The 27,064-nt window shown below is 39.1% G+C and overlaps 1 protein-coding gene across 3 annotated transcripts in view; it reads left to right on the forward strand.

Annotated features, from left to right (window-relative positions):
- The window catches only part of RCL1 (RNA terminal phosphate cyclase like 1), a 171,504-nt gene that overhangs the window by 137,878 nt on the left and 6,562 nt on the right, over window positions 1-27,064 (forward strand). Inside the window, exon 9 of one of the 3 annotated variants that reach the window (XM_028493948.2) lies at window positions 20,852-20,986. The exons of the other annotated variants lie outside the window; for them this stretch is intronic. Coding sequence (XP_028349749.1) covers window positions 20,852-20,957 — 106 coding nt within the window. The 3' untranslated portion in view covers window positions 20,958-20,986. The remainder of the gene's footprint in view (window positions 1-20,851; window positions 20,987-27,064) is intronic. 3 annotated transcript variants of the gene reach the window in all.

The following is a 27,064-nucleotide window of genomic DNA, read 5'->3' on the forward strand; positions in this document are numbered from 1 at the left end:
AAATCTCAGGGAATCCCTAGCTACCAGCCAAGGTTCTGATGGCCTTGGTAGGAGAGGGATACAATTATTTTAGATTGACAGAAAAACTGAGTGGAAAGTACAGAAATTTCCCATACACCCCTGTCCCCATATAGGCACACAAAACCACCCCATTATCAACATCCCACACCAGAGTGATGCATTTGTTACAATCAGTGAGAATACATTGGCACATCATCACCTAAAACCTGTAGTTTACCTTAGGGATCACTCTTGGTGTTATACATTCAGTGGGTTTGGACAAATATACAGTGACACGTATCCACCACTTTAGTATCAAACATAGTTTCACTGCTCTAAAAAAATTCTCTGTGCTCTATATCTATTCATTCCTCCCCCTACAATCCCCTGGCAACCACTGATCCTTTTATTGTTTTGTCTTTTCCAAAATGTCATATTGTTGGAATCATACAGTATGTAGCCTTTTCAGACTGGCTTTTTTATTAGTAATATTCATAATAATAGTAATTTCATTAGCAAAATTCATTAGTAATATGAATTTAAGTATCCTCCGTGTCTTTTCAAGACTTGATAGCTCATTTCTTTTTATTACTGAATAATATCCCATTGTTCCAATGTACCAGTTTATTTATTCATTCACCTACTAAAGGACATTTTGGTTGCTTCCAAGTTTGGGCCATTATGAATAAAGGTTCTGTAAACATTTGTGTGCAGGTTTTGGTGTAAATTTTCAATTCATTTGGGTAATACTAAGGGTCATGATTGCTAACTATTTGGTAAGGGTATGTTTAGTTTTGTAAGAAAATGCCAAACTGTCTTCCAAAGTGGCTGTTCCATTTTGCATTCCCACAAGCAATAAATGAGAATTTCTATTGCTTCACACCCTTGCCAGTATTGGGTGTTGTTAGTGTTTTTGACTTCGGTCGTTCTAAAAGGTGTAGAGTGGTATCTCATTGTTTTAATTTGCAACACCCTAGTAAATCTATGTGTCTTTGAATTTAAGATGGGTTTCTTGTGGACAGCATATAGTTGGATCTTGTTTTTTGGTCCACTTTGACACTATCTTTTTAATTGGTATATTTAGACCATTGATGTTTAAAGTTATTTTTGATATAGTTAGATTAATATCTACAATATTTGTTACTATTTTCTATTTGTTGCCCTTGTTCTTTGTTCCTATTTTTGTCGTCCATTCTTTTTCTGTCATTTGTGGTTTTAACTGAGCATTTTATATGATTCCATTTTCTCCTCTTTCTTAGCATGTAGGTGGTACTTTTTTTTAAACTAATTTTAGTGTTTCCCCCTAGAGTTTGCAGTATACATTTACAACTAATCCAAGTCCACTTTCGTATAACATACCCTTCATGCGTAGTACAAGTACTTTGTAATAACAAAATAATCCTAATTCCTCCCTCTCATCCCTTGTATCATTGCTAGCATTCATTTCACTTACATATAAACATGCATAAGGATATACATATGTATGTTATATATTACATATATGGACATATATATTCAAATACACTGTTGCTATTTTTATTTTGAACAAATTATCTGTTAGATCAATTAAGAATAGAAAAATAAAAAGTTTTTTATTTTCAGTTATTCTTTAGCCAGTGTTCTTTCTTTCCATATGTAGATACAAGTGTCTGACATTTATCATTTTCCTTCTCTCTGGAGAACTTCTTTTGACATTTCTTGCAAGGCAGATCTATTGGTGACAAATTCCCTCAATTCTGGTTTGTCTGAGAAAGTTTTTATTTCTCCTTCACTTTTTTTTTTTTTTGGTGATACGCGGGCCTCTCACTGATGTGGCCTCTCCCGTTGCAGAGCAGAGGCTCCGGATGCGCAGGCTCAGTGGCCATGGCTCATGGGCCCAGCTGCTTCGCGGCATGTGGGATCTTCCCGGACCAGGGCACGAACCCGTGTCCCCTGCAACGGCAGGCGGACTCCCAACCACTGCGCCACCAGGGAAGCCCTGTCCTTCACTTTTGAAGGATAATTTCACAGTGTACCAAATTTTTAGCTGGTGGTTGTTTTCTTTCAACACTTTAAATATTTCACTCTACCCTCTTCTGCTTCAATGGTTTCTTTGGCAAAGTTGTATATAATTTTAATATTTGCTCCTCTCTATATAAGGCATTTTTTCTTCTGGCTTCTTGTAAGATTTTGTCTTTATCTTTGATTTTCTTCAGTTTGAATATGATATGCCTAGGAGTAGGGTTTTCTTGTTTATTTACTTGTTTGTTTTGGCATTTACCCTGCTTGGTATTCTCTGAGCTTCCTGGATATGTGGTTTGGTATCTGACATTAACTGGGGGAAATTCTCAACAATTATTGCTTCAAATAATTCTTCTGTTTCTTTCACGTGTTATACCTTTTATAGTTGTTCCACAGTTTGGGGATAGTCTGTGCTGTTTTATTTTTTCCAAATCTTCTTTTTTGTCTTTGCTTTTCCGTTTGGGAAGTTATACTGACATATCCTCAAGCTCAGAGATTTTTCTTCAGCTTTGTGCACCCAACTAATGATCCCAGCAAAGGCATTCTTCAATTCTGTTACAGTGTTATTGATCTCTAAAATTTCTTTTTGATTCTTTGTTACATTGCCCATATGTTCATGCATGCTGTCTACTTTATCCATTGGAACCCTTAGTGTATTAATCATAATTATCTTCAATTCCCAGTCTGGTAATTCCAGCATCCCCACCATATCTGAGTTTGGTTCTGATGCTTGCTCTGTCTTTTCAAACTGTGTTTTCTGTCTTATAGTATGTCTTATAATTTTTTGTTCTTGTTGTTGACAGCCAGACACAATGTATTCGATAAAATGATCTCTGGTAAATAGGTCTTTAGTGGTGTGGTGGTAAGGTATGGGAGGAAGGGAAGCATTCTATAGTCCTGTGATTAGGTCTTAGTCTTTTAGTGAGCCTGTGCCCCTGGACTGTGAACCTCACAAATACTTCTCAGTCTCTCTCCCTACTCCTGGCATGTTAGGTGGGACAGGATGGCTAGAGTGAGCTAGAATTGGGTATTTCCCTTCTCCCACGTGGAAGGCTACAATGGATTGGAAGTGGGTATTTCCCTTCTTCAGGTCAGTTAGGCTCTGATAAAACCCAGTAGTTTAGGCTCTGGTAAAATAGTTCCTCTTGAGGGTAGGCCTTGTAAGAACAGTAGAATGCTGTGCCATATTTGAAACTGGTTACTTTCCACCTGCCAGAAGCTAGAGGGGATTTTTCTCCAATATTCACTGTGAGAACAAAGTTAAGCTCTTGGAGGTAAAACTTGAGAAAATACGGTGGTCCCCTGACTGAGTTTTGTCCTTCAGGCTTGTTCACACTGAACCTCCAGCAATTTGTCAGTTACAGTTTAGGTTTTCCTAACCTGGCACTGGTTCCCTTGAAGGTTTCTACTTGAGAGTTTCTGCTCTATTAAGCTTTGATTGTCTGTATCTGCCTCTCTGTCACTCCAATGTTTTGGGTGGCAGTTTGCTCTGTGAGTTCATGTCTTTGATGGGTCAAAGAGTTGTTGGTCTTTTGTTTGTTCAGCTTTTTACTTGTTGTTAAGATGGAATGATGACTTCCAAGCTCCTGGAAGTTTCTCTTTCATTTTTGAAGCATAGTTTTGCTTCTTTTTCCTTTCAGCACTTTAAATATGTCATCCCACTGCCTCATGGCTTCATGATTTTCAGTGGAAATCAGATTATCAGATTAATCAGATTATCAGATTATTATGGATTCCTTGTACATAATGAGTTTCTTCTCTCTTGCTGCTTTCAAGATTCTCCCTTTATCTTTGGCTTTTGACAATTTGACTCTAATATGTTTCTGTATGGAACTCTTTAAGTTTATCCCACCTGGAGTCACTGAGCTTCTTGGATGTGTAGATTCATATCTTTCATCAAGTTTAGGAGGGTTTTAGCCATTACTTCTTCAAAAATTCTTTCTGCACTTTTCTCTCCTCTCACTCCAGGACTCCTATTATGTGTACACTTGATGCCCCACAGGTCCCTTAGGTTCTGTACATTTTTCATCATCCTTTTCTCTTTCTGCTCCTAAGACTGGATAATTTCAAATGACCTATTCAAATTCACTAATTCTTTCTTCTTCCAGTTCAACTCTGCTGTTGAACCCTTCTAGTGAATTTTTCATTATGGCTATTTTAGTTTTTAGTTCCAGAATTTTAACTTCTATTTCTGCTATGAGTTGAATGTTTGTATTCTTCCAAAATTCATATGTTGTAATGGAATCCCCAATGTGATGGTATTTAGAGGAGGGGCCTCTGTTAGGTAATTATGTCATGGGAGTTGGGCCCTGTGAATGGGATTAATGCCCTTATTAGAAGAGGCCAGATAGCTTGCTCACTCTCTTTCTGCCATGTTGAGGATACAATGAGAAGTTGGCAGTCTGCAACCTGGTAGAGGCTTCTCACCAGAACCTGATCATGCTGGCACCTTGATCTCAGACTTCTAACCCTCAGAACTATGTGAGAAATAAATTTCTGTTGTTTATAAGCCATCCAGTCTATGATACTTTGTATAGCAGCGCAAACTGACTAACACAGTTTCTTTTTATAGTTTCTACCTCTTTATTGAGAGTCTCTATTTGGTGAGAAATCATTCTCCTGGTTTCTTTTAGCAATTTGAGCATATTAAGATGTTGATTTAAAGTCTTTGTCTAGTAAGTCCAATGCCTGGGCTTCTTCACGGACAGTTTCTATTAATTTCTTCGTTTCCTTGAATGAGCCATACTGACTTGTTTCTTTCATACCTCATAATTTTTTTGAATTAATTTATTTATTTTTGGCTGCATTGGGTCTTTGTTGCTGCACGCAGGCTTTCTCTAGTTGTGGAGAGCAGGGGCTACTCTTTGTTAGGGTGCGCAGGCTTCTCATTGCAGTGGCTTCTCTTGTTGCGGAGCACGGGCTCTAGGTGCACAGGCTTCAGTAGTTGTGGCACGTGGGCTCAATACTTGTGGCTTGCGGGCTTTAGAACGCAGTCTCAGTAGTTGTGGCCCATGGGCTTAGTTGCTCCGCGGGATGTGGGTTCCTCCTGGACTAGGGCTCGAACCCGTGTCCCCTGAGACTTCTTACTGCATCTGTGAGGTAGAGGTGGGAGAGAGGCAGGTGTGTCTATGGAAGGCACTTTTGTCCTCTTTCCCTTGGAATTAGGGTGGGAGGGGAAAAGAGAGGATCCTAAATAATCCCTCCCAGTTTGCTGTGGAGGAAGACCAGGCCCTTTTCCATCTGCTTCTCCCAGGCCTCAGGATCCTCTAGCTTCTGATTTTTCCGGAACTCACGCATGCCGCATAATTTTTTTGTTGTTGAAAACTGGACCTTTTGAATATTATAATATGGCAACTATAGAAATATGATTCTACCCCCTCTCCAGGGTTTGTTGTTGTTCTTTGTTATGGGTTGTTGTTATTTGCTTATTAACTGACTCTTCTATTTTTCTAAAATGTGTATTCTTTGTCATGTATGGCCACTGAAATCTGTGTTCTGTTACCTAGTCATTGGTTGTGTTTTGACAGAATTACCTTAAATGCCTGGAACCAATGAAAGAAAAAAAGAGGGAAAAAGTCCTCTTCCAGTCTTTATAGATTGGCTCAGTGTTGGGGCACTCTGTCAATGCCTTGCCACATGACTTATAACCCTGCCTTAGCCTTTAATTTTTGCTTGCATAGAATTTGCAGGCCAGCTGAATGTGAAAGCCTTGGATCTTCTTGGGCCTTTCCTGAGCATGTGTCTTGCCCTGTGTATGTTCATGAGCTTCCTGATTCCCCAGTATACATGGGAGCCTTTACAATCCCTATTCTCCTATGTATCTCCTTTCCCAATCCCTTTCTTTCCATGGCTCTCATTCTATTTCGTATCCCAAGTGTTGCCCCTTTCTCAAGGTTGCTGTGTCTAATACCTTTGACTTTAAATCCTTTCAGCAAAAACTGCCCAGGAAGTGGCCCCAGCCCTGGGAATGCTCTGAGTAGGATGAAACAAAGGGAAACCTTTGTGTAGGTCCTTGATGGAGCCATCAGAGGTCAAGACCCATAACCATAGAAGTTTGAGAACAAGGTTTATACTGCTCCCTCTGGCACTAGCAACCTGCACCAGGACTGCAGGCTGACATCCTCACCACCATTTTTCATTTGTTTGTTTGTTTTCTTTGTGGAAAGATTTTTGAACTCCAGATTAAATTTTGCATAGACATTGGACTATTCAGTTTACTCCTTCTTGAGTGACTTTTGGTAGTTTTTTCTGTTTCATCTAACTTATCAAAATTACTGACAGTATGCTGTTCATAATATTCTCTTAATACCCCTTTAACTATGTGGTATGCAGTGATGTCCCCTTTCTTATCAAAATATTGGTAGTTTTTGTCTTCTGTTTCTTCTTTTTTATTCAGTCTATCTACAGGCTTATCAATTTTATTGATTTTTAAAAATAACCAGCTTTTGTGTTTATTGATTTTCTCTGTTGTCTTCCTATTTTTAATTTCATTGCTTGAGAGTCTTATCTTTATAACTTTCTACCTTCTGTTTGCTTTGATTTTAATTTGCTCTTTTTTTCCTATTTTAATAAAGTGGAAACTTCTATTATTTTTTATTATTTTTTAAAAACTATAATTTCTCTATTCACAATCAGATCTTTTTTAAAAAAATTTTATTTTTGGCTGTGTTGGGTCCTTGTTGCTGCACATAGGCTTTCTCTAGTTGCAGCGAGTGGGGGCTACTCTTCGTTGTGGTGCATGGGCTTCTCATTGCAGTGGCTTCTCTTGTTGTGGAGCATGGGCTCTAGTTGCACGGGCTTCAGTAGTTGCAGCACATGGGCTCAGTAGTTGTGGCTCACAGGCTATAGAGCACAGGCTCCGTAGTTGTGGCACATGGGCTTAGTTGCTCCGGGCATGTGGGATCTTCCCTGACCCATATCCCCTGCACTGGCAGGCAGATTCTTAACCACTGCACCACCAGGGAAGTCCCCAAACTTCTATTATTGATTTGAGACCTTTTTTCCCCCTAATATAAGCAACTGATGGTATAAATTTCCCTCTAATCACTGCATTCGCTGTACCCCACAAATTTTGATATGTAATTTTAATTTTCAGTCATTAGGTTATTTTCTAATTTCCCTTGTGATACTTTTCTTTGATCCATAGATATACTTAAAATTGTGTTGGTTGATTTCCAATTCTTCAGTGGTTTTCCAGATAGTTTTCTATTACTGATTTTTAGTTTTAATAGTTCAAAGCTTATTGATTTTTCTTTATATGAGAGAAGGGTGTGGGTAAGTAGGCACGATTTCATCTGTTCACAGGGGATGCTGATCACCATGTACACATCTATCCCACCAAGGAAGGCTCTCTCAATTTCCTACTTATCCTCAATCATTTATCACTGTTAATCTGGGGCATGGGGTATGGTTGATGGGCAATTTAAAACACTGCAGCACTGTCAACATAAAGGAGCAGCTTCTTTCTTCACTAAGTTTTCTGGTTGTTGTAAGTTTTTGACTAGGTTACAGAGTTCTTCAGAAGTTGATTATGACTGTTATTTTTTATCTTTTTTTTTTTTTTGCGGTACGCAGGCCTCTCACTGTTGTGGCCTCTCCCGTTGAGGAGCACAGGCTCCGGACACACAGGCTCAGCGGCCGTGGCTCATGGGCCTAGCCGCTCAGCGGCATGTGGGATCCTCCTGGACCGGGGCACGAACCCATGTCCCCTGCATCGGCAGGTGGACTCTCAACCACTGTGCCACCAGGGAAGCCCTGACTGTTATTTTTTTAAGATTTATTTTTTTACTGAGGTAACATTGGTTAATAACATTATATAAATGTCATGTGTACATTATATTTCTACTTCTATATACACTACAGCATGCTAACCACCAAAAATTTAGTTTCCATTCATTACCATACAGTTAGTCCCCTGTACCCCTTTCAACCTATCTCCTCCACTGCCCCTTCTCCTTCTGTTCTCTGTATCTATGTGTTTATTTTTGTTTGGTTTGATTAGTTAATTTATTTTTTTTTGTTTTTATATTCCACATATGAGTGAAATCATGTGATATTTATCTTACTTCATCTGACATTTCAGTTAGCATAATACCATCAAGGTCCATTCATGTTGTCGCTAATGGCAAGATTTTATCTTTTTTATGGCTGAGTAGTATTCCATTGTATATGTATACCATATCTTCTTTATCCATTCATTTATTGATGGGACCTTAAGTTGTTTCTATATCTTGGCTATTGTAAATAACGCTGATGAACATATAGGAGTGCATATATCTTTTCAAATTAGTGTTTTTGTGTTCTTTGGATAAATACCCAGAAGATAGTGGTCTAGTTCCTTCCTTCCTTCCTTCCTTTTTTCCTTCCCTTCCTTCCTTTCTCTCTCTCTCTTTCTTTTTGGTATGTGGCTGTCAAGTTTTTCAACACCATTTATTGAAGAGGCAGTCCTTTCTCCATTGCATTTTCTTTGCTCTTTTGTTGTAAATTAATTGTCCATGTATGTGTAGGTTAATTTCTGGCCTCTCAATTCTGTTTCATTGATCTGTGTATCTGTTTTTCTGCCAATACCATGCTATTTTGATTGCTATAGCTTTGTAATATAGTTTGATTCAGGGAGTGTGATACCTCCAGCTTTGTTCTTTTTTCTCAGGATTGCTTTAGCTATTCAGGGTCTTTTGTGGTTCCATATAAATTTTAGAATTTTTTGTTCTATTTCTGTGAAAACTCTCCTTGGATTTTGATAGAGATTGCATCATATCTGTAGATTGCTTTAGGTAATATAGACATTTTAACAATGTTAATTCTTACAATCCATGAGCACAGAATATCTTTTATTTGTGTCTTCTTCAGTTTCTTTCAACAGTGCCTTACAGTTTTCAATATACAGGTCTTTACCTCCTTGGTTAAATGTGTTTCTAAGTATTTTATTCTTTTTGTTGTGATTGTCAATGGGATTGTTTTTCTAATTTCTCTTTCTGCTAGCTCATTGTTAATGTATAGAAATGCAACAGATTTTTGCGTGTTGATTTTGTGCCTTGTGACTTTATTATATGCATTTATTAATTTCTAACAGTTTTTTGGTGGCATCTTTATGGTTCTCTCTATATAAAATCATGCTATTCACAAATAGTGATAATTTTACTTCTTCCTTTCCAATTTGAATGCCTTTTATTTCTTTTTCCTGCCTAACTGCTCCGGCTAGGACTTCCAATACTAGGTTGAATAAGAGTGGTGAGAGTGGACATCCTTGTCATGTTTCTGGTTTTCGAGGGATAACTTTCAGCTTTCACCATTGAATTTGATGTTAGCTGTGGGCTTGTCATATATGGCCTTCATTATGTTGAGGCATATGTCAAACTTTTTTAAAAAAATTAATTTATTTTTAATTTATTTATTTTTGGCTGTGTTGTGTCTTCGTTGCTGCCCGCAGGCTTTCTCTAGTTGTGGCAAGTGGGGGCTACTCTTCGTTGCGGTGCATGAGCTTCTCATTGCAGTGGCTTCTCTTGTTGCAGAGCACGGGCTCTAGGCACACGGGCTTCAGTAGTTGTGGCACAGGCTCAGTAGCTGTAGCTTGTGGGCTCTAGAGCACAGGCTCAGTAGTTGTGGTGCACGGGCTTAGTTGCTCCGTGGCATGTGGGATCTTCCTGGACCAGGGCTCAAACCCATGTCCCCTGCATTGGCAGGCAGATTCTTAACCACTGGGCCACCAGGGAAGTCCCTGTACTCATTTTGTTATTGAGAGTTTTTGTCATAAATGTGTGTTGAATCTTGTGATTCTGACTGTTTTAGACAGCTCGTAAGTTGCTTTTGTAGAAGGACAGAATCCTGGAGTTCTCTACCATTTTCACTCCATGATATATATTTAAATGAACAGAATTTTGATTGTTGAATAATATTCTATCTGGTAGATTGCCATAATTTATTTATCATTTTTCTATTATTGGATTGGACTTTAAATTTGTTTCTAATTTTTTGCTCTTTTAGATATATCTACAGGGAACATCTTTTGTACATAAAGCTTTTATCATTTTGGGGCTTCCCTGGTGGCGCAGTGGTTGCGCGTCCGCCTGCCGATGCGGGGGAACCGGGTTCGCGCCCCGGTCTGGGAGGAGCCCACATGCCGCGGAGCGGCTGGGCCCGTGAGCCATGGCCGCTGAGCCTGCGCGTCCGGAGCCTGTGCTCCCCAACGGGAGAGGCCACAACAGAGGGAGGCCCGCATACCACAAAAAAAAAAAAAAAAAAGCTTTTATCGTTTCATTGGATTCTTTCTTTAGGATACATTTCAGAAGTGTAGTTACTAGGTCTGCAAGTATAACCATTTTAACATTCCTGATACTATTACTAAATTGTCAAAAGGATTATACCAATTTATACTCCAACCTCATAAGTAATTTTAAACTTTGAATTTTTCTGCAGTGGTTCTGTAACTGACAAAAGACTTTTTGAGAAGTAATATATACTTTTACTCTCTCTTAATGTTTTAGAGAAGTGCTTCTCAAACTTCAAAAATGTGCCTAAAAGTTACCCCCGATCTTGTTAAAATGTTAAACCTGATGCAGTACACCTGTGTGGAAACTAAGACCATGTTTTTCTAACAAGTTCCCAAGTTGTTCTGATGCTGCTGGTCTGATCCCACTGTGAGTACTAAGGCTTGAGGCTTAAGCTGTGACAGAAAAGGAAGTAGGAGAGCCTTTCCTGAGTTTTAAAAAATAAAGCAAGTTCGAAAAATCTCACTTAAGAAAATGTTCCAAAGAAAGTAATCTCTCCAAATTATCTAAATTAGTTTGAAGATTAGGAACAGGATGAATGTTTGTTATTGATATTAGTAAAGGCAAAAAAAAAAGAAGTAAAATTAGACATACTGCCTGTGGTTTTGACTAAAAAACCCAGCTTGAGAGCTCCTCTCTCTAAGGAGTATGTTGAGGCTTAAAGCCTGATATTAAAATTAATGTAAAGATAGTCTTTTATCCAGATAAGCAATATTTTCAGTTTTGTCATTCATGTGCATAGGCCTCTTTGGTATCGTGGATTTCTCTGCAGAAATTTCACATAGTATACAAATGTGTCTAAGAATATCTTTTCTATATTAAACACATGTTCATCAATACCTTTATTTTTCATTAGGTCAATTTTAAAGATGGCTGCTAGTCTAAATAAACTCAAATTTCTTAATAGGTATTTAGATATTTACTCAAGGTATACAACCCACCCTCACTCAAGACATTGGATAATTTAATCATTTACTTAATATCCTGGAAAATAAAGGATAAAATTATGTAGAAAATTTTTTTAAGTTTATATAATTGAGCCTCATAATTTATTTATCCATTATCATCATTAACATGATAGAGGAACTTTCTTTTTTGTCCTCCCTGATGGGAGTGCTGGAAGAGTCGGGTAAAAGAGTTCTGGACATGCCATTTTGCTTTTCTATATCTCAAGCCAATTCAGTAAGTATGTATTGAGAGAGTGTTTATTGTTCTAGCTTTGTGAGAACTACAACAACTATAAGATAAAGTCCTATTCTTCAGTTGCTTCCAAATTACTTTGTGAAATAATTACCATGTATTCTTGTTCAGAGAGAAACTTGGCAAACAAATCACTGTGACAGTCCACCTTTCAGTATTCTACAAGTTGTTTTAGGTTGGGATTTATATGAAGCACTAGAGATTTCAAGGTGAAAAAAAATTGAATGCCGCTCTTTACTCGCCATATTTCTGATCAGAAAAATAAATGTCAAATGTTCATTCAAGAAACAGCTGTCTTTAGATGCTCAGCATAAGTAGGCTTAATACTATGTTGCAGTGGTGAGGACAGATTCCCCTGTAGAGTCATATTTCTCAGCCTGTAATTTATGCCTCTTTTAATAAACATGACATTCACACACGCACACACACATATACACATATCCAGTGAGGTTCTGATACTAACCTCCTTTCCCTTATTGACAAGGGTCAGTCTAGAAAGTGCTGGACCAAGCATGGTATGATAATAATGGTTATTTCTTCAGTAGCCAAGAGGCCTGGCTCCTTGAGGATTACATATTATGATCAACTATTTCAAACATGTAAAAAAATCTAAGTAACTGCATCTAGACCTAATTTCAAGGGCCATGTCAATATTGAGTCATACCCTTAAAGTAGTGTTAATTTGCTGGTATTGACATTGATACCTTGGAGTTTCATGTAATACAATTCATCCCCCATGTTTGGATGATAAATGAAGGTGAGAATACTTTTGCTCTATTTTGAAATTTGGTCGATGATTCTATGGAAGGTCTGCTTCTTTCTTGTGCTTTAAATTATTTTGTGGTTCCTTTTCCAGGTACTCCTAATTTTTACCTTATAGACCTGGACCTACATAGGCAGGGATGCTGGGGATTCTCGTGCCGAGGCAGGCAAGGTGCTGAAAGGTGAAGGAAATGGCAGAAAGGCTTTGTTAGAGTAGGTTCTGGGGAAGTATTTTCCAAGTTGAGTGACTATCTTTACACAAATTGTGTGTTCTCCATCTGAGCCTTCAAGCCTTTTGAGGGCTGCTAAATGAATTGGGCTTCACTCTATGCCACAGCTATAGATCTCCAATAGAGCAGAAATATTTAGGGATATTGCTGGCTATGCAAGGCCCCAGAAATTAAGTATGAGTATTCACGAGTATCTTTTTTATGCCTGCTGGATTCCTATATCTTATGGGGCAGGAGTTGGTGAGGGTGTTTTATCAATTCTAGTCTAATATTATGAATTTCACCTTAATTTGAGAATGGGTTTATCAGCATCATGTAAAGTTGTGTTTCAACTCTAGCTGTCCATTGGGACTAACTGGGAAACTTTCAAAAACACCAGTGCTTGGGCTTCTCCCTAGACAAATTGAATCAGAGCCCCTGGGGGTAGGGTGCTCAGCACTGGTATTTTTAAAAAGCTGCTTAAGTGACTCTCACATGCAACCACACATTAGGAACCTTTAATTTAGAGAAATGATTCTCAAACTCAGCTGCACATTAGAATCACCAGGGGAATTTAAAAATATCCAGATACTCAGGCTTCACCCTGGGCCAATTGAGTCAGAATCTGTGGGAGTGAGACCCAGGCATCAGTATTTTTTTTTTTACTCTCCCCAGATAATTAAAATGTGTGGCCAAGTTTGGTGACCTTTTGAAAACATCCTCCTCTTCTCCATGTAAACTAGTTCACGCCTAATACGGATATGCTCTTTGCTCTGAATTAATGATATCAGTGCTTCTCAAACATATATGTTCATAAATGTTCACATGTTCATGTATGTATACCTTGGGATCTTGTTAAAATGCATATTCTGAATCGGCAGGGGTGGCACTGAGATTCTGCATTTCCAACGAGATCCCAGGTGATACCAGTGCTGCTGGTTACGTGGACCACACTTTGAGTAGCAATGAGTCTTGCCATTGTATGGCCATCTGGATGAAACTTCAGTTAAAAAAATTAAAAGATAGAATATAGGATTTTATATAGAGGTCCGTACTTTAAGATAATTATAATTAACTAGCCTACACTTAAAATTCTGGTAAATGATACTTTATTTGGGAAACTTAATTAAGCAATTAGGGAAAAATGTGTTGTCCCAGCTAACACTGAAATGTTTCAGATAGAACCACTTGTCAGGCAGGTTTTAAAAAAGATTCAAGCATTGGGTGGTTCACCGTACTAGAGCAGTGTCAAAGTTCTTTAAAAATTTATCTGCAAAACCCATTGTATAAAGCAGACATAATAATTATACAAATTTTACAATGCTGTTTAAATTTTTTTTGTTTGATGGGAAGATATGCCACTGTTTCTGGAAAGCCTGAATCATTTCCATACAACCTCTGATCCCTCTGAGCACAGACTGGAATCCTTTGATTCAGTGTACAGAGAATACAAGAAGTCTATTCTGAGGAATTCAATTAGACTTAAGTGGAGCATACATTTGGAAATCTTCATTTATATAACAGCTTGTAGCCATTAGGTAAATTTAGTTGTTTGTGATTTATTAAAAAAACTTTCATTGTTGACTTTTTATGAGTCAGCCATAATTCTAGGAAATGGAAATAGCAGTGAGAAGATCTATTCAAAATTAACAGAGAAAATAATTTTTATTCCCAAATTGAAATATATGTGATTATGCAAAAATTCAGAAGAACTTGCATTAAAGTACAAGGTGAAGCAGCAAGCACTGATGTAGAAGCTGCAGCAGGTTATCCAGATCTAGCTAAGATGAAGGTGGCTACACTAAAAAACAGATTTTCAATGTAGATGAAACAGCCTTACTTTGGAAGAAGATGGCATCTAGAACTTTCATAGCTCGAGAGGAGAAGTCAATTCCTGGCTTCAAAGCTTCAAGGACAGGCTGACTCTCTTGTTAGGGGCTAATGCAGCTGGTGACTTTAATTTGAAGCCAGTGTTTGTTTACTATTCTGAAAATCCTAGGAGCCTTAAGAATTACGCTAGGGACTTCCTTGGTGGCGCAGTGGTTGGGAATCCACCTGCCAATTCAGGGGACATGGGTTCAAGCCCTGGTCCGGGAAGATCCCACATGCCGCAGAGCAACTAAGCCCGTGTGCCACAACTACTGAGCCTGCACTGTAGAGCACAGAAGCCACAACTGCTGAGCCTGCGTGCCACAACTACTGAGGCCCGCACACCTAGAGCCCATGCTCCGTAACGGGAGAAGCCACCGCAATGAGAAGCCCATGCACCACAATGAAGAGTGGGCCCCACTCACCGCAACTGAAGAGAGCCCGCACGCAGCAGTGAAGACCCAACACAGCTAAAAAATAAATAAATAAATATTTACCTCTCAAACCTATACACTTAAAAAAAAAAGAATTATGCTAAATCTACCCTGTCTGTGCTCTATAAATGGAACCACAAAGCCTGAACAATAGCACATCTGTTCACAACGTCATTTACTGAATACTTTAAGCCCTCCGTGGAGACATACTGTGTAGAAAAAAAGATTCCTTTCAAAATATTACTGCTCATTGACAAATGCAGCTGGTCACCCCAGGAGCTCTGAGGTACAATGAGAGTAATGTTGTTTTCATGCCTGCTAACACAACATACATTCTGAAGCCCATGGATCAAGGAGTCACTTTGACCTCAAGCCTTATAAGAAATACATTTTGTAAGGCTATAGCTACTCCTCTGATGGATCTGGGCCAAGTCAACTGAAAACCTTCTGGGAATGACTGACCATTCTAGATGCCATTAAGAACATTCATAATTCATGGGAAGAGGTCAAAATATCAACATTTACAGGAGTTTGGGAGACGTTGATTCCAACCCTGATGGATGACTTTGAGGGGTTCAAGACTTCAGTGGAGGAAGGAACTGCAGATGTGGTGGAAGTAGCAAGGGAATTAGAATCAGAAGTGGAGCTTGAGGATGTGATGGACCTGCTGCAGTCTCATGACAAAACTTTAATGGATGATGACTAGCTTCTTATGGATGAGCAAAGAAAGTGGTTTCTTGAAATGGAAGCTACTCCTGGTGAAGGTGCTGTGGAGATTGTTGAAATGACAACAAAGGACTTAGAATACTATACAAACTTAGTTGATAAAGCAGCAGCAGGGTTTGAGAGGATTGACTCCAATTTTGAAGGAAGTTTTACTGTGGGTAAAATGCTATCAAACATCATTGCGGGCTACAGAGAAATAGTTCGTGAAAGGAAGAGTCAATCAATGTGGCAAACTTCATTGTTGTCTTATTTTAATAAATGGCCACAGCCGTCCCAACCTTCAGCAACCACTACCCTGATCAGTCAGCAGCCGTCAACATCGAGGCAAGATCCTCAACAAGCAAAATATTACGACTTGCTAAAGGTTAAGATGATGGTTAGCATTTTTTAGCAGTAAAGTATTTTTTAAATAAGGTATATACATTTTTTTAGACATAATGCTGTTGCATAATTAGCAGACTACAGTATAGTATAAGCACAACTTTTATATGCTCTGGGAAGCCAAAAAATTCATGTGACGTGCCACCACAGCCAAAACCTCAACATCTTAGAGGTATGCCTGTAATCGTGAAGCACAAAATATGAGGAGGGACTGTGTGAGAGAAGACTCCTCGTGGCTGCTGTACTCAGACTAGGTCAGCAGACGATAGCTCTCCAAAGCATAAGGCACAGGCAAAACCTGTTTGGAGTATAGTCGGCCCTCTGTATCCATCGGTTCTGCATCCGTGGATTCAACCAACCGTGGATTAAGAATATTAGAAAAAAAATACCAGAAAGTTCCAAAAAGCAAAACTTGAATTTGTCACATGCAGGCAACTATTTACATAGCATTTACATTGTATTTACAACTATTTACATAACATTTAGATTGTATTAAGTATTATAAGTAATACAGATGATTTAAAGTATACAGAAGGGTGTACATAGGTTATGTCCAAATACTATGCCATTTTATATAAGGGACTTGAGCATCCACAGATTTTGGTATCCAAGGGTGTCCTGGAACCAATCCCCCTTGGTTACTGAGGGATGACTGTAATAGGAATAGAGCTGGAAAGCTGACAGCAGAACCTTCCCTGAAACCCTACTACCTTCTGTAGTTCCACCTCCTCTATTTCTAGGACACTCTCTCAGGTACCCTAACTCCAAGAGTCCTTCAAACAATCCCCTACTGGACAAACCACTACTTCTTTTCTATTGCTCTCACCTACCTCATATCTTCACTTCCTTGCTTACCGAATTAAAATTCCATGATCAACTATTATAATCAGTTATTTGCATACACCCTCAACTTCCTTGCCTCTTTTTCACTTCCTCTTACTCATCCAGGAAAACTCCAACACTGTTTTAATTAAGCTTTCTCTATTCTGAGCTTTGTCTCATGCAGCTGAATGTGGGTGGAGAAAAACCCACAACCATGCTGATGAGTCTAACTTTGAATTCTTGCCGTCTAGTGGGCTCTTAACACTGCCTGGTTTTCAAACTACATCTCCTTGGTCTTTTCATCCTTCTGTTCTTCTAGATGACTTCTTCGTGCCTTCTCTTTTATCTTCAGACCTCAACATCTCTACCCCCTCCCACCCAAATTCACTGTCAGTTGATGATCTTGCTTCCTATGCATAGGAAAAAAAAATGAGAATCAGTTGGTGAACAGAAGCCTCAGCTGTCCGTACTGTACCCATGTAACCTGCTTTCTTTTACTTTGGGCAGCCATGGAGGTGCTCTGCTGAAGGGAACCTGCTGGGAGGTGTGGAGTTGGCTTACGGCGTCCAGTTGGTCCACTTTTAGTTTTACTGCAGAGTTGACACTGAGAGCCCTCCCCCGCCAGCTCCCTCAGGCTTCTCCTAGCCAGTGACTCAGCATGGTAGGAGTACCAGAGATGGGTCATTTTAGCTCAACGTGCAATTCCTCTAATAGGCAGTCTCTGCTTGAAGACTCCCTATTGACCCAGTCAAGACTTTCTGAGTGGTACTGCAGTTTTGAGTCTTGCTACCCAATCCTCTATTTTTCTTTCTCATTAAAAAAATCTTTATGGAGATATAATTCACATACCATACATTTCACCTATTTACAGTGTACAATTCAGTCATTTTCGTTCTATTCACAGAGTTGTACAACCATCACCACAATCAATTTTAGAAAATTTTCGTTACCGCCCCCAAAGAAACCCATGCCCTTTAGCTGTCGCCCTCCAAATTCCCCATCCCCCACAGCCTTAGGCAACCATTAATTTACTTTTTGTCTCTATAGATTTGCCCCTTCTGGATAATTCATATAAGAGCAGTCATATACTACGTGGTCATTTGTGACCAGCCTCTTTCCCTTAGCGTGTTTTAAAGGCTCATCCATGTTGTAACATGTAGCAGTACTTCCTTTTTATTGCTGAAAATATTTAATTGTAGGGATGCACCACAGTTTATTTATTCACCCATCAGTTGATAGACATTTGGGTTGTTTACACTTTTTGCCTATCATGAATAATATTTCTGTGAACATTTGTGTATAAGTTTTTGAAAGGATATTTGTTTTCATTTCTCTTGTGTCTATACCTAGGAGTGGAATTGTTGGTCCATATAACTCTGTGTTTAACCCTTTGAGGAACTACCCAATCCTCCTTTATTCCTTCTATTTTTTTTTTTTTATAGAAGGTCATCAGTAGTGAATTCCCCTCTTTATTTTTTTTAAATTTTTTTTTTTACAGAATGGTTTTTAATTTTATTTATTTATTTATTTATGGCTGTGTTGGGTCTTCGTTTCTATGCGAGGGCTTTCTCCAGTTGCCTCAAGCGGGCGCCACTCTTCATCGTGGTGTGCGGGCCTCTCACTATCGCGGCCTCTCCTGTTGCAGAGCACAGGCTCCAGACGCGCAGGCTCAGTAGTTGTGGCTCACGGGCCTAGTTGCTCCGCGGCTGGGATCCTCCCAGACCAGGGCTCGAACCCGTGTCCCCTGCATTGGCAGGCAGATTCTCAACCACTGCGCCACCAGGGAAGCCCCATATTCCTTCTGTTTTTCACCAGATCTCAGGCTTTCATCGTGGTTTGAAGGCTCTTCCCATCTACTCCTGCTCTCTTTTCCCTTTACCCTTCACAAATGTTTCTCCTAATAAATCTCTTGCACATCTAATTTTATCCTGGCATCTGCTTCTCATAGGACCCTAACTTGTATATCCTAGTTCCCCTGAGCCCTTCTAGGGGTTTTTTTTTTTTTGACCACACTGCACAGCTTGCAGGATCTTAGTTCCCTGACCAGGGATTGAACCAAGCATCAAACCCGATCCCCGGCAGTGAAAGCACCAAGTCCTAACCACTGGACTGCCAGGGAATTCCCTCCTGAGCCCTTCTAGAAGAAACTACTAAAGGATGAACTGAGAGATGAAGAAACTATAGCAGAATGACTGATGAATGTTGAATCTCTTTTACTGTAGGACTAAGAATAGAGTAAACAAGAAGGTTATAGCTACAGAACATAATGTAAATTTTGGGGGGAAGGGTAAGCTGTAACAAAGTGAGAGAGTGGCATGGACATATATACACTACCAAACATAAAATAGATAGCTAGTGGGAAGCAGCCACATAGCAGAGGGAGATCAGCTAGGTGCTTTGTGACCACCTAGAGGGGTGGGATAGGGAGGGTGGGAGGGAGGGAGATGCAAGAGGGAAGAGATATGGGAACATATGCATATGTATAACTGATCCACTTTGTTATAAAGCAGAAACTAACACACCATTGTAAAGCAATTATACTCCAATAAAGGTGTTAAAAAAATAAAAGAAACAATATAAGTTATGAAAATAGTCCAGTACTACCCACTTTTTAAGCTCAAATGACATCTACTTTAAGAGGACATCTTTGTGGGGAGACAGAGCTAGCTTCAAATAGCAACTTTATTATTTTTTTTATTTTTTATTTTTTTTAACATCTTTATTGGAGTATAACTGTTTTACAATGGTGTGTTAGTTTCTGCTTTACAACAAAGTGAATCAGTTATACATATGCATATGTTCCCATATCTCTTCCCTCTTGCATCTCCCTCCCTCCCACCCTCCCTATCCCACCCCTCTAGGTGGTCACAAAGCACCCTATGCGGCAGCTTCCCACTAGCTATCTAATTTACATTTGGTAGTGCATATATGTCCCTGCCACTCTCTCACTTCGTCACAGCTTACCCTTCCCCCTCCCCATGTCCTCAAGTCCATGCTCTAGTAGGTCTGTGTTTTATTCCTGTCCTACCACTAATCTCTTCATGACATTTTTTTTTCTTAGATTCCATATATATGTGTTAGCATACGGTATTTGTTTTTCTCCTTCTGACTTACTTCACTCTGTATGACAGACTCCAGGTCTATCCACCTCATTACAAATAACTCAGTTTCATTTCTTTTTATGGCTGAGTAATATTCCATTGTATATATGTGCCACATCTTCTTTATCCATTCATCTGTTGATGGACACTTAGGTTGCTTCCATGTCCTGGCTATCGTAAATAGAGCTGCAGTGAACATTTTGGTACATGACTCTTTTTGAATTATGGTTTTTTCAGGGTATATGCCCAGTAGTTGGATTGCAGGGTCGTATGGTAGTTCTCAAATAGCAACTTTAATATTGCGTTGGCCAAAAAGTTCGTTTGGGTTTTTCCGTAAGAGCTTATGGGAAAACCCGAATGAAATTTTTGGCCAACCCAATACTTAGTGGTTATGTTACTTTGGGCCACTTACTTTGCTGAGTTTCATTTCTTGTCTGTAAAATAGAGATATTACTTACCTAATAGAATGTATAGCAAAAATATACATGAATGAAAAGCTCACTCATTCAATAGATATTTATTTGCACCTACCATGTACCATGCACTGTCCTAGGTGCTAAGGCATATAGTATGAATATAACAGACATGGAACTCACTTTCTACTTGAGGGAAGACAGACAAACAAATAAATGAAATATATTGTATGTGAACTGGTAATGAGTGTCATGGAGAAAAACAAATCAGGGTACTGGTGTAGGGAGTGCTGGGGGCTGGGAGATATTGCAGTTTCAGTTACATCTCACCTGAAGGACGTGATGGAGCAAGACATGTGGATATAGGAAGGTAGGGAGGGGCCCAGGGAAGGTCACTACCCTGATTCCTGGCTGCAGCTGTGGTTACTGTTGTAGCTCTTGTAATGACCCATTTTGGCTTCCCTGAAGCAGCAACTCTGACTTCTACAACTTCAAACCAAGGTCTTCCAGTGGGATATCTCCCTGGTTGCGGTCTATAACTGAGCCACAAGAAGCTCTACCTTGAGCTTTCAGTTTCTTATAAAGGCCCTGGATATATCAGTATTTTATTTGACATGTTCTTGATTACAGTCCTCTCTCTCCATTTCCTTCCTGACTGTGACACAGGTGCTGGATGCCTGGGCTAGAGGGCAATCTTGAACAACAGACCCTGTGCTTAACTCAGTTATCACTCATCACACCTCCTGATACTCAGTCATTTTCTCCAGACTAAACTTCTGAACCTCAGATTCTTTCCTTAAGGTGAGTTACTTCCATATACAGACCTCTGCCCAGGGAGTAAAGTGGTAACTTTTTTCCTGATAGCTTAGGGTATTATTGGTACAGAGGATTTGGTCACTGAACCCTCATATTTATCCTGCCATTGTTCTTTTTCATTAATTCACTTATATGACAGGATTTATTTAGCACCTATGACATGTCAAACTTTGATTGATACTGGATATGTGGTGGGGAAAGAAACAGATATATTTCCTGCCTTCACAGTCTACAAGGGTACCTTTGAGTGCTTATGCAATATACTCTTCCTACACCTACCCTGCTGACAAAAAATAGGTACATTGTTTGGGCTGCATCATCTTTGCAGCCTCTGTAACTTGTAGAATATGATATTTAGACTTGATGATTGTATCTTATCAGTGATCTCTATGATCTGTAAGGTTATTCAGCATCAACCCTTTCTGATTTTAGAATTTGATTTTTATTGTTTACTCAATGCTATCGATTTAAATTCATTGCATTATAACAATGTAATCTTAATATAACTAGGGGCTCCTATATGGTCTAGGCATTATATAGTAACTATATTCAAATAAGTACAAGTTAATAGCCAAGAGTAATTGAAGAGAAAATTTGAGGTTTTTTTTAAGGGTATGAAAGTGTACCCAATTTATAACATAAAGCAAAATGTTTTGAAATTCTCTTTGCCATCCATCTCTTATTTCCTTCCACATACTATAGAAACTTGAAATAAAGATCTCTTCTTTTTGTTCATCCCTCAAGTCAGATACTATACCTGGGCCTCATGCATCTTTCATCTTTCCGCCCTCCCTCTCTTCTGTGCATGACTTGTTTATTATGAATGTCATCCTAAGCTCTCTGGCTTACTTTTTTTCTTTCCATTTCACCCATTATGTGGATTCTCTACAATAGTGGTTTGTTTGTTTTGTTTTGTTTTTTTGAGTGGAGAAAGGTTTATTGCAATGCTAAGCAAGGAGAACAGAACGGCTCATGCTCAAAAGACCTGGACTCAGTGGTTCTTAACTTTAGCATGCCTCAGAATCATATGGAAGTCTTGTTGAGAACAAAAGTGACTGGGCCTCACCTCCAGAGTTTGATACAGGAGGTACGAGCTGGGGCTCAAGAATTTACCTTTCTAACAAGTTCCCAGGTAGCGCTGTTCCTGCTGATCCAGGGATCACATTCTGAGAACTACTACTCTACAACATAGGAGCCAGCAGCTGTTCCAGCATACAAGAATTTATCCCTGGGTAAAGAAGGCTTTGTTATACATTATATATAAATAATGTTACCTGATTCCTTATATGTTAATATAAAGCTTAAGAATTTAATGATTCTCAAACTCTTCCAAAATATAGCAAAGGGAGGAACACTCCCAAACTCATTCTACGAAGCCACCGTCACCCTGATACCAAAACCAGACAAAGATATCACAAAGAAAGAAAACTACAGGCCAATATCACTGATGAACATAGATGGAAAAATCCTGAACAAAATACTAGCAAACAGAATCCAACAGCACATTACAAGGATCATACACCATGATCAAGTGGGGTTTATTCCAGGAATGCAAGGATTCTTCAGTATACACAAATCAGTCAATGTGATACACCATATTAACAAATTGAAAGCGAAAAACCATATGATCATCTCAATAGATGAAGAAAAAGCTTTCAACAAAATTCAACACCCATTTATGATAAAAACCCTCCAGAAAGTAGGAGGAGGCCATAATAAAGGCCATATTAAAGGCCATATGACAAACCCACAGCCAACATCGTTCTCAATGGTGAAAAACTGATAGCATTTCCTCTAAGATCAGGAACAAGACAAGGTTGTCCACTCTCACCACTGTTATTCAACATAGTTTTGGAAGTTTTAACCACAGCAATCACAGAAGAAAAAGAAATAAAAGGAATCCAAATTGGAAAAGAAGTAGTAAAGCTGTCACTGTTTGCAGGTGACATGATACTATACATAGAGACTCCTAAAGATGCTACCAGAAAACTACTAGAGCTAATCAATGAATTTGGTAAAGTAGTAGGATACAAAATTAATGCACAGAAATCTCTTGCATTCCTATACACTAATGATGAAAAATCTGAAAGAGAAATTAAGGAAACACTCCAATTTACCACTGTAACAAAAAGAATTAAATACCTAGGAATAAACCTACCTAAGGAGACAAAAACCTGTATGTAGAAAACTATAAGACACTGATGAAAGAATTTGAAGATGATACAAACAGATGGAGAGATATATCAAGTTCTTGGATTGGAAGAATCAACATTGTGAAAATGACTATACTACCCAAAGCAATCTACAGATTCAGTGCAATCCCTATTAAACTACCAATGGCATTTTTCACAGAACTGGAACAAAAAATTTCACAATTTGTATGGAAACAGAAAAGACCCCAAATAGCCAAAGCAATCTTGAGAAAGAAAAATGGAGCTGGAGGAATTAGGCTAGTGGACTTCACACTATACTACAAAGCTACAGTAATCAAGACAGTATGGTACTGGCACAAAAACAGAAATATAGATCAATGGAACAGGATAGAAAGCCCAGAGATAAACCTATGCACATATGGCCAAAGCAATCTTGAGAAAGAAAAGTGGAGTGGAGGAATCAGGCTTCCAGACTTCAGACTATATTACAAAGCTACAGTAATCAAAACAGTATGGTACTGGCACAAAAACAGAAATATAGATCAATGGAACAGGATAGAAAGCCCAGAGATAAACCCACTCATGTATGGTCACCTTATCTTTGACAAAGGAGGCAAGAATATACAATGGAGATTCTGGGAAAACTGGACAGCTACATTTAAAAGAATGAAATTAGAACACTCCCCAACACCATACACAAAAATAAATTCAAAATAGATTAAAGACCTAAAAGTAAGTCCAGATGCTGTAAAACTCTTAGAGGAAAGCATAGGCAGAACACTCTATGACATAAATCATAGCAAAATCCTTTTTGACCCATCTCCTAGAGAAATAGAAATAAAATAAAAAATAAACAAATGGGACCTAATGAAACTTAAAAGCTTTTGCACAGCAAAGGAAAATATAAAAAGACGAAAAGACAACCCTCAGAATGGGAGAAAATATTTTCAAATGAAGCGACTGACAAAGGATTAATTTCCAAAATTTACAAGCCGCTCATGCAGCTCAATATCAAAAAAACAAACAACCCAATCCAAAAATGGGCAGAAGGTCTAAATAGACATTTCTCCAAAGAAGATATACAGATTGCCAACAAATGCATGAAAGGATGCTCAGCATCACTAATCATTAGAGAAATGCAAATCAAAACTACAGTGAGGGGCTTCCCTGGTGGCGCAGTGGTTGAGAGTCTGCCTGTCGATGCAGGGGATGCGGGTTCGTGCCCCGGTCCAGGAAGATCCCACATGCTGCGGAGCAGCTGGGCCCATGAGCCATGGCCGCTGAGCCTGCGTGTCCAAAGCCTGTGCTCCACAATGGGAGAGGCCACAACAGTGAGAGGCCCACGTACTGCAAACAAACAAACAAACAAACAAGAAAACAACTACAGTGAGGTATCACCTCACACCAGTCAGAACGGCCATCATCAAAAAATCCAGAAACAATAAATGCTGGAGAGGGTGTGGAGAAAAGGGAACCCTCTTGCACTGTTGGTGGGAAGGTAAATTGGTACAGCCACTATGGAGAACAGTATGGAGGTTCCTTAAAAAACTAAAAATTGAACTACCATACGACCCAGCAATCCCACTACTGGGCGTATACCCTGAGAAAAACATAATTCAAAAAGAGTCATGTACCAAAATGTTCATTGCAGCTCTATTTACAATAGCCAGGACATGGAAGCAACGTAAGTGTCCATCAACAGATGAATGGATAAAGAAGATGTGGCACATATATACAATGGAATATTACTCAGCCATAAAATGAAATGAAATTGAGTTATTTGTAGTGAGGTGGATGGACCTAACAGTTGTCATACAGAGTGAGGTAACTCAGAAAGAGAAAAACAAATACTGTATGCTAACACATATATATGGACTCTTAAAAAAAAAAAGGTTCTGAAGAACCTAGGAGCAGGACAGGAATAAAGACACAGACGTAGAGAATGGACTTGAGGACATGGGGAGGGGGAAGGGTAAGCTGGGACCAAGTGAGAGAGTGGCATGGATGTATATACACTACCAAATATAAAGTAAATAGCTAGTGGGAAGCAGCTGCATAGCACAGGGAGATCACCTCTGTGCTTTGTGACCACCTAGAGGGGTGGGATAGGGAGGGTGAGAGGCAGACGCAAGAGGGCGGGAATATGGGTATATATGTATACATATAGCTGATTCACTTTGTTATACAGCAGAAACTAACACACCATTGTAAAGCAATTATACTCCAATTAAGATGTTAAAAAAAGAATTTAATGAATCATCTTCTATCAGCATATTTAACATCCTGTAGGTAGGGATGTGTATCTCATAGACTCTGGTATAATGGTCGAAGAATAAAGGAAATAATATTTATTGCTTGATTACCTCTACAGGAGACGGTATAGTGGAGTTGGTATGAGAGTTAGCTCTGAAGCCAGGTCTTCTGGGATTCAGTCTTGCCTCTGCAGAGTTTCTGGAAGGCCCTGGGAAAGTTCTTCTCTGGTCTCAATTTCTTATTTTTGAAATGAAGATAACAGAGGTAGCCATCTCCTAGAGTTGTTGTGAGGCTCAAATGAGTTAATACATATAAAGCTCTTGAAGAATGACTGGTGTGTTGCACGCACTCTGACATTACCTATTACCATCAGGAATTTGTTGTTTTCTCTATGTTATCTCATAAAAACCTGAAATTAGTTCTAAAAGGTAGGCACCCATATTATTCTCATTGTGGAGACTAGGAAACAGAAGGTCAGAAAGGTTGAATAAAGAATCCCCAGCTAGGGGACTTCCTGGTGGTCCAGTGGTTAAGATTCCGTGCTCCCAATGCAGGGGGCCCAGGCTCGATTCTTGGTCAGGGAACTAGATGCCGCATGCTGCAACTAAGATCCTATGTGCCACAACTAAGACCCAGCGCAGCCAAATAAATAAGTTAATAAATATTAAAAAAAAAAATCCCCAGCTAGTAAAAATCTCTGGCCTTTGTTATTTCACCAGCATTTTCCCAAAGGAATCATTTTCTCCCATAAGAAAAATGGTACAAGGAAGCTAATTTCAAAACTGTATTTGAATATGATTGAATAATTGCTTGATCAAGATGGTTGGTGAATTTTATAATCTAATGTTATGTCTACTTTAAAATGTATTAAAGACAAATTATGGAGGCAAGGATAGGTAGAATAGTGGCTGTGTAACAAACTAGTGAGTGTCTAACATTTGCAGACTACCTGTCATATAAGAGGTGTTTTAAAAAATATATGTTGATCGATTGGAATGAATGTTATTTGGAATTTAAATTAACTAAAATTAAAGATTCATAATATCCAGAGTTAGTGAGATTATAGAGAAATGGGCACTGACCTACTAGTAAGAGATTTTTGAAAGTCAATTTGGCAATACCCACCAAATTTTAAATATATATTTCTTTTGACTCAGAGAGTCTAATTGTCTATCCTAGGCAACACTTTTGTGCCCATGGAATGTATGTACAATGACGTTCAAATTTAGCACTGTTTTTTTAAAAAATAATTATTTATTTATTTTTTATTTTTGGCTGTGTTGGGTCTTTGTTGTTGCGTGCGGGCTTTCTCTAGTTGGGGCGAGCGGGGGCTACTCTTTGTTGTGGTGCGTGGGCTTCTCATTGCGGTGGCTTTTCTTGTTGCAGAGCATGGGCTCTAGGGATGCGGGCTTCAGTAACTGTGGCAGGCGGGCTCAGTAGTTGTGGCACGTGGGCTCAGTAGTTGTGGCACACGGGCTTGGTTGCTCTGCGGCATGTGGGATCTTCCTGGACCAGGGTTTGAACCTGTGTCCCCTTCATTGGCAGGTGGATTCTTAACGACTGCGCCACCAGGGAAGTCCTAGCACTTTTTTTTTTTTTTTTTGTGGTATGCGGGCCTCCCTCTGTTGTGGCCTCTCCCGTTGCGGAGCACAGGCTC

Source organism: Physeter macrocephalus, chromosome 9 (genome assembly GCF_002837175.3).
Source record: "Physeter macrocephalus isolate SW-GA chromosome 9, ASM283717v5, whole genome shotgun sequence".
Lineage (NCBI taxonomy): Eukaryota > Metazoa > Chordata > Mammalia > Artiodactyla > Physeteridae > Physeter > Physeter macrocephalus.